The sequence below is a fragment of the Schistocerca cancellata genome, chromosome 6, assembly GCF_023864275.1.
Source record: "Schistocerca cancellata isolate TAMUIC-IGC-003103 chromosome 6, iqSchCanc2.1, whole genome shotgun sequence".
NCBI lineage: Eukaryota > Metazoa > Arthropoda > Insecta > Orthoptera > Acrididae > Schistocerca > Schistocerca cancellata.
In genome coordinates, this window is record NC_064631.1 from 72,611,451 (window position 1) to 72,620,772 (window position 9,322).

General features: G+C 38.1%; 1 protein-coding gene across 1 annotated transcript in view; it reads right to left on the minus strand.

Moving 5' to 3' along the window:
• The window catches only part of LOC126191387 (coiled-coil domain-containing protein 112-like), a 270,959-nt gene extending 262,126 nt beyond the window's left edge, over nucleotides 1–8,833 (minus strand). The window contains exon 1 of the mRNA XM_049932244.1: nucleotides 8,584–8,833. Coding sequence (XP_049788201.1) covers nucleotides 8,584–8,828 — 245 coding nt within the window. The 5' untranslated portion in view covers nucleotides 8,829–8,833. The remainder of the gene's footprint in view (nucleotides 1–8,583) is intronic.
• Nucleotides 8,834–9,322: the final 489 nt, after the last annotated feature.

The following is a 9,322-nucleotide window of genomic DNA, read 5'->3' on the forward strand; positions in this document are numbered from 1 at the left end:
TACATAAGAGGTCTGTCCAAAAATTCCAGGATTTTGTCCACAAATTTTTTCTACATCTACCTTTAACTCGTTGTTGTGCATGGTCTCCTTTGAAATACTCTCCTCCACAATTGATACACCACTCCCAATGCCTTTACACTTCCAGTATGAGTCTTTGTACACCTCCTGCTGGATCGTGCGAAGTGTCATCTGTGAATTTTCTTTTATCATGTCTATCGTTGCAAATCTTCATCCTTTCATTTGGATTTTCAATTTTGGAAATAAATAAAAAGTCCGCAGTGTACTTCATTTTTTTGTGCAATAGTTACACACCAACAGAGACCAACAGAGACCTTTGTAAACCTTATCAAGGAATAAGAGTGGCAAAATGTTTATAGTGCTGATACAGTAGACGATAAATATAATGCTTTCCTCAAGACTTTTCTCATGATCTTTGAAGTTGCTTTCCGTTAGAATGTTCAAAACAGGGTACTAGCACAAACAGGCAGCCTGGGCGGCTGACTAGAGGGATAAGAATATCCTGTAGAACAAAGTGGTAATTATATCAAAACGTTACAAACAGTCAAAATCTAAATGCAGCAGCCCATTACAAACAGTATTGCAAGGTGCTTAAAAAAGTTATTAGGAAGGCAAAAAGTAGGTGGAATGCAGATAGAATAGCTAAGTCTCATGATAAAATTAAAACCATATGGTCAGTCATAAAGGAAGTGGCTGGTCTGCAGAAACAGGTCGAGGATATAGAATCAGTGCGTAGTGGGAATGTCTGTGTTACTAATAAGTGGCATGTATGTACAGTATTTAATAATCACTTTCTGAATATAGCAGGTGAACTAAATAGAAACCTAGTCCCAAAAGGGAATCATATAGTGCTCGTAGAAAAAAGTGTTCCGAGACTGTTACCTGAAATGCTCCTCCATGATACTGACAAGAGGGAGACTGAGTTATTAATTAAATCACTAAAGACCAAGAACTCTCATGGATATGATGGCGTATCTAGCAGAATACTGAAGTATTGTTCTATGTATGTTAGCCCAGTACTTAGCCAAACTTTTCCTTTAGGAGTGGTCAGTTTCCTGACCGATTAAAGTACTTGGTAGTGAAGCCACATTATAAAAAAGGAGACAGGGATAATGTTGACAATTATAGACCTATTTCTATGCCATCGGTGTTTGCTAAAGTTATCGAAAAGGTTGTATGTACAAGGTTACTGGAGCATTTAAGTTCACATAATTTGCTGTCAAATGTACAGTTTGGCTTTAGAAATGGTTTCACAACTGAAAATGCTATATTCTCTTTTCTCTGTGAGGTTTTGGATGGATTAAATAACAGGTTGTGAATGCTAGGTGTTTTCTTTGATTTAACGAAGTCTTTTGACTGTGTTGACCACAAGATATTACTGCAGTAGTTGGACCATTATGGAGTAAGGGAAGTAGCTTACAATTTTTTCACCTCTTACTTTAAGAACAGAAAGCAGAAGGTAATTCTCCACAATATTGAGAGTGGTAGTGATGTTCAGTCCCAATGGGGCACTGCTAAGTGGGGCGTTCCCCACGGGTCGGTGCTGGGGCCACTGCTGTTTCTTATTTATATAAATGATATGCCTTCTAGTATTACAGGTGATTCAAAAATATTTCTGTTTGCTGATGACACCAGCTTGGTAGTGAAGGATCGTGTGTGTAATATTGAAACATTATCAAATAATGTAGTTCATGAAATAAGTTCGTGGCTTGTGGAAAATAATTTGATGCTAAATCACAGTAAGACTCAGTTTTTACAGTTTCTAACTCACAATTCCACAAGAACTGATATTTTGATCAGACAGAATGGGCATATTATAAGTGAGACAGAACAGTTCAAGTTCCTAGGCATTCGGATAGATAGTAAGCTGTTGTGGAAAGCCCATGTTCAGGATATTGTTCAGAAACTAAATGCTGCTTTATTTACCATCAGAACAGTATCTGAAATAAGTGACAGTTCAACACGAAAAGTAGTCTACTTTGCATATTTTCATACGCTTATGTCATATGGTATTATTTTTTGGGGTAATTCCTCTGATTCAAAAAGGGTATTTTTGGCTCAAAAACGGGCTGTTCGAGCTATATGTGGTGTAAGTTCGAGAACCTCTTGTTGACCCCTATTCAATAGTCTGGGAATTCTGACACTGCCCTCACAGTATATATTTTCTTTAATGTCATTTGTAATTAGCAATATTAGCTTATTCCCAACAGTTAGCAGCTTTCACTCAGTTAATACTAGGCAAAAATCAAATCTGCATGTGGAATGCACTTCCTTGACTCTTGTGCAGAAAGGAGTGCACTATTCTGTTGCATCCATTTTCAATACGCTACCACAAGAACTCAAAAATCTTAGCAGTAGCCCAAATGCTTTTAAGTCTAAACTGAAGTGTTTCCTCATGGCTCACTCCTTCTATTCTGTCGAGGAGCTCCTGGAAGAGCTGAAAAATTAAGCAAATTCCAGTGTTACATTGTTGATTTTCTTTATTTAAACTTATGAATTGTTGCCGGAATATGTTTCTTGTATTTCATTTTATCTGTTTCTACTATCATGTTATAATGTCATGTATTGACTCGTTCCATGAGCGTGGAGACTTCTCCTTAATTTGGTCCCACAGAACAATAAATAAATAAATAAATAAATAAATAAATAATGGGCAGGTGCATTATTGTAATGCAAGAGCCATGAACTATCTCACCACATTTCAGGCCATTTCCTTCTCACATTTTCTCACAGGTGTCACAACATATCCCAATAGTACCACTGATTAACAGTTTATCCCCGTGGCATGAATTCATGATGAACTAATTCTTCAAAGACAAAAAAACTATTAGCATGACTTTGACATTTGACCTGACCTGGTGAGCTTATTTTGGTCTTGGAGAGCCTTTCCTGGCCCATTGTAAAGATTGAATCTTGGCCTCAGCATCATAACAGTAGACCCACGTCTTATCACCATTTAAGACTCTCTTAAGAAACATTTCATTCTCATTTGTGTGATCCAAAAGCTCTTTACAGATTGCAAGGCAAATGTCTTTCTGGTTTTGACTAATGGGCCATGCTATGAATTTAGCAGCAACATGACACTGCGGGAGAATTAACAAGAAGCTGCCACCGAGGGTAAAAAACGTTGTGTATATCCTAGCAGAATGTTGATTTCAAAGCTGAACAAGGAAACAACAACAGATCTGTGATGGTATGAGGGGGTTATTTATTAAAAGCCATATATTTTCAAATTGTTTACAAAACAACCTTATCCCCTTCAAAATACCCTCCATTACAACTAATACATTTGTCCCACCGGTGCTCCACTGTTCAAAACATTTGTAGTCACCTACAGACATGGCTGACAGCTCCTCCCTCATTTCTTTCTTGACTTCTTCAGTGGTGTCAAATTGGTGTCCATCCATGCCCTTTTTCATGCGTATAAATAAGAAACACTCACACACAGAAACTCAGGCAAGTAAGGAGTGTGGAGCAGCAGAACCAAGCCATTTTTAGTCAAAACATGTCTAACAGATAAGGTTGTGTGAGGGGGTGCATTGTCGCGGTGGAAGAACCAGTCTCCTGTCTGCCCCAAATTGGGTCTTTTTTTATGAACACTGTTGTGCAATCTCCTTAGAACTTCCAAATAAAAGGTGTGATTGATGGTCTGACATGGGAGAACAAAATCTGGATGATTCAGGCAGTTGATGGACATCTATAACAATGATTGTCATCAATCGACATGTAGCCATTTTTAAATAAAGCAAACCAAGTGCCGGACCAAGACTCGAACTCGGGACCTTTGCCTTTTGCGGGCAAGTGGTCTACCAACTGAGCTACCCAAGCACGACTCATGCCCTGTCCTCACAGCTTTATTTCTTCCAGTACCTTGTCTCCTACCTTCCAAACTTTACAGAAGCTCTCCTGCGAACCTTGCAGGACTAGCACTCCTGAAAGAAAGGATATTGCGGAGACATGGTTTAGCCACAGCCTGGGGGATGTTTCCAGAATGGGATTTTCACTCTGCAGCGGAGTGTGTGCTGATATGAAACTTCCTGGCAGATTAAAACTGTGTGCTGGACCGAGACTCGAACTTGGGAACTTTGCCTTTCATGGGCAAGTGCTCTACCAACTGAGCTACCCAAGCACGACTCACGCCCCGTCCTCAGAGCTTTACTTCCGCCTGTACCTCGTCTCCTACCTTCCAAACTTTACAGAAGCTCTCCTGCGAACCTTGCAGGACTAGCACTCCTGAAAGAAAGGATATTGCACGGACATGGCTTAGCCACAGCCTGGGGGATGATTCCAGAATGAGATTTTCACTCTGCAGCAGAGTGTGTGCTGATATGAAACTTCCTGGCAGATTAAAACTGTGTGCTGGACCGAGACTCGAACTTGGGACTTTTGCCTTTCGCGGGCAAGTGCTCTACTAACTGAGCTACCCAAGCATGACTCACGCCCCGTCCTCAGAGCTTTACTTCCGCCAGTACCTCGTCTCCTACCTTCCAAACTTTACAGAAGCTCTCCTGCGAACCTTGCAGGACTAGCACTCCTGAAAGAAAGGATATTGCAGAGACATGGCTTAGCCACAGCTTGGGGGATGTTTCCAGAATGAGATTTTCACTCTGCAGTGGAGTGTGCGCTGACATGAAACTTGCAGAGACATATCAACGCACACTCCGCTGCAGAGTGAAAATCTCATTCTTAAAGCGAATCACTTGTACACTTGAGTTTTTTTTTTTGGTATCCCATACCCCATTGTATGTACACACATATAACAAACTGTAGTAAACAGCTCTACACTACTGTAAGGACCTCCAGTGCAGAATAAAATGGGGGTGTGTTAACTCAGATTTTAAAAATGTCTCACATTATCACTTCTTACTGAAAATAACACCTACAGAACAATGTGCATCTTTAAACACAATGGTTAATAAAGTCTTACCTATGTCCAGAGAGGTTTCATTTGTTGTTCATTGAATGAATGCTTTAGTTCCGGTTTCATTTGTTGTTCATTGAATGAATGCTTTAGTTCCTTTTGGTTTTAACTAAAAATTTCATTGGTGTACTTGGACACTAGATTCGTAGATGCTTGAGCATAGACCTATGTGAAGTTTGCACGCTGGTACTGGACACTCTTTTCATCACCTTTTTCTACATTTAAAGCATCATTTGAGAACTCACAAAGGTAACACAGAGGATTAAACCATACGGAATAATGGGAGTGATAAACAAGCATCCATGAGACAGCTGCTAAATCTGTTCAACAGGACACATAAAAAAAGTAAACATCTTTTTCCGAAAAATTAGAAATGTTCTACTTAAACAATTATCAGATAATATTGTAGTGCTTTTATGTAAGGTTTGTGTCAGAAACTGAATGCAGAAAGTTTTGTTGAAGCTGCATGTCAATCTGTTGCTGAAGTTGATCACTGCCTTACTTGCTAATCATTGACAAAAACACTCATAAACACACTGATGTCTGCTACAAAGAAAACTTTTTTTTAACCATCTCTCATGTTTATAGGTACTCACAAGTAAATATCATGAAAAAACTACCATCTACTTTAAACTATCACCATCTGATTAATTTTGCACCACATTTGTTGATATTGGAGAATAAGTTTCTGCTGCCTGTTTTCTGTACACATACAAGCCACTGATAAACTTTCTTCTAATTCTATAAGGTTTCAATGCAACAGTATGGCTTTGGTTAAATCAAGACATATGTATATTGGCTTCAAATTATCATTTAATGATGCAGATGCCACACAGACAACAGAACATGTTGTGTTTTATATTGACATCCCTGTCCCACAACTAAACCAAATACAACAGAAAAATCACACGTTACCTATCCAACTTCCTGCATATCCTCACCAGCTCTTTCTTGTGCAATGACTCTCTATGCCAACACACTTGAGAAGAAGAGTTCAGGAGAAGTACACAGTAATGCCATTTCAAAAGCTATCACAACTGCCTGATACATGTGATGGCATTGTACACATACCACCACCACTGTCACAAAATATTTATTGGCATCTTGCAGCTCCTCTGAAGTCCAGGGCTACACAGTCCTCTCTTCGCATCACTACTCCAGACTCATTGTCCACTTCCAGCCACCATCCATATGATCTTTTGTGTGGCCTAGTAAAGTGATGGAGACAAAATAAAGTGATAGAGACAAGAGTCAGCCACCTTCCCAAATGCACCTAGTCATTGATCAGACTTCTATCATATATCTGGATTGTTCTTCATTAAGTAGCAAGGCTGGTTCCTGGATTTTTCATCTGTTTTCACCTACAATTCCTGTGTTATACTGTTTGTAAACTTCATTTGTATTTGGATTTGACCATAGTTTATTTACTATTCGCCAACAGGAAGAGCATTTTGTGCAAATAAACATGGACTCACAACACTTCAGTGGTGGCAAGGAAGTGTCATATTCCATGCATGTCAGTAGAACAAAACTGATCTTACAATATGACAAATCATTCAACAGCAGCAAATTCTAATTAATTTGCTCCTTCATCTGCTAACACACACCACCCACCTCCATCCATCACATTTACAATAGCATTGCAAGGTATTCCACATACATAACAAAATCTGAAGGAAAAGTTTTTTCATATTTTAGATAAAGGCAAAACCATTCCATACATTGAGAAGGTTGGTATCATTAACTGAATTTCTCTTCTTATCTTTCATTGTGATTTGGTAGCTTATTGACTCATTATAAAACAAGGCAACTGGCCAGTATTACTAGGCTATACCCTAGTTTAGATAGCAAGTGCTATTACACATGTGCAAATTTCAAATTGCACTGAGCCTGTGCAGACTGCAATCAATAGTATTTCAGTTTCACTCCAGACACTGCAATATCATCATTTTCAGACTCACAGTAGAAGTCATAGCTTTACTGAAAATAACTGAAACTAATAATAAGAAAGAATGAACATCAGCTTGTCATTCCTCAGGCCAGCTGGACTGAGATGTTCATATTCGTTCACAAGGACGACTGGGAAATGACATATATGAACGGCCTTGTCAAGCACCATGTATACTCGTCGGGCATGGATTCAGAATTACAGCACCACATATACCCTTGTAGATAGTGTGCAGAATGCCATTTGACACTATCTGAAAGACTTAACATTGGACCACCACAGAGCAGACTTATGATGGCATTCACTATGACTTCATGAAAAACCACTTTCTAAATTATATCTGTAAAGAACACATTGAGCACCATCACAGAGGCTACTCTGCAGGCCCTCACCAATGGCCCCTGGTTTACTCTGCACTGTATGAGGATGGCTGCATTGGAGGTAGTGTGCACCTAATTTCCTTTAATTCACAAGCGCACCTCTCATTATTGGCAGAGAAGAGTGCCCTGGACTGCCTGAATGTATTTGTTGGGTACATTCGACAGACAGCATGATTATGCAATCAGCAAGTGAGAAATTTAGTGCCTTGATTACTTCTCATCACTTTGACTGCGTTAAATATCATATATTATTTGCCATCAAAAAACCCAAAATTCTCTGGGCAAGTGTATCTTCAGGACACACGCAGAAAATATCATAAAAGAGAAAACTGACTTACAAACAATATCTGGGATACAATTCTTTCTGTATTTCTATAAATGTAAAATAATTGTAGACCTCTGTATCAACCATAATGGTGAATGGCCCCACTGCTATGAACTGATACATTTTCTGGGCTTATAACTTTGAAATTTACATCCTTAACTGTGAAACAACCATGTAAACTTCTCATTGAGTGAGAGAGACCCATGAGGTCACTGAATTTTTAAAATTGAGCACATCTGTGTTTTCAGCACATATAATTTTTGACTCATCTTAAGTTAATCTGGAACCATATGTACATACTCTTTATCAATGTGCTCCTTGAGTCTGGTAAGCTGTTTCTCCAATTCGAGTAAAGCTGTTTGGAAATGACTGAGATCTGAAAAACAAGGAAAAGAAAAGTTAATTTACTGTCGATAATTTTGTCTGGAAATGTGTGCCTCAAAATTAATTTACCAATGAGTCAACAGAAAATTCATTTTGGTACATAAAAATCAATTTGAGGTAGATCATGATTCACTAATGGAAGATATGTTAAGCTGAAAGGAAGCGCACACAAATGTATGGTTATCAGCTGTGCTCTTGCACAGTTATTCTTCAGAGAGTAGTAAACACCCCTCCCCCTTCACCTACAACCACAACACGACACTCCTTGACGACTGCATTTTCTACTTGATTTGCTGGTCTTCACTGCCTGTTCATTTCGTGAGAAGTGATTGATCCTCATTTATAAGAATGTAATGTTAATATGCTTATAATAATAATAATAATAATAATAATAATAATAGTAGTAGTAATGTAGTCATACCAATGATTCGTATTCTACCTTCAGTGCTAATATCAAACTTAAGTTAGACCAATGTGTCCATAGCTGCCAGCAAGGAATTCTGTAATGCTTCCAAATCTTCCAGCCTGAGAGAGAAAAATAAAATACTTTGTAATGCCTTTTCATTACCACAATATAGAAACATAATTTCAAAATATCAGATACTACCTTTTTGTTTCCCTTTCACTGGCATATGCTTCTAAGTCAGTAGCAACATCCCTATCAATTATTTTCGTGTTATTGAGAATGGACTGTACAGATTTTTGTAAGAAATCATGCTGAACTTTTAATCTCACTGCTTCACAGATGAAATCAGTGTTTGACATTTCATTTTCAGCTTCTTTCACTTTAGCCGGTTTCACAGCCATTATCGATGTTAATTTAAAATGCAACAGCAATAAATTATTCTTCATTTTCTTCCTGCCGGAAAAAAGACATTATCATGAAAAAGCCTTCAGGTTGGTGGAGTAAATGATGAAACTTGTAAGCAGAGATATGGAGATGTTATTAATTGATTCTGTATGCAGTACTTATGATACTATTAATGGCAGTGTGCTTGTGTTGTTAGTAAAAGACTTTAGCTGTACTCAATGTGCATGTAAAATAGCTGCAAACTAATCCCTCCCTAGCTAAATGGAAAAAGTTTCTGCACTGAAAAAATACAATAAGAAAGAAAACTACTGCTCTTCCAGTTATTTTATTCACTGCAGACTAAATACAGACAAGGGAAATTTACGCACAGATGACAAGAAGTACCAGTAAAAGCAAATGGATTATTTGTTTTAATGTCTTTTTCTAGAATCTACTGTAACATTTTTCCCACACTGATAACTAATTTTGTTCAGTTACGTAATATATTCTATTGGTCCAAAGCTGTTCTGTAATGGAACAAAATTGGTTACCAGTG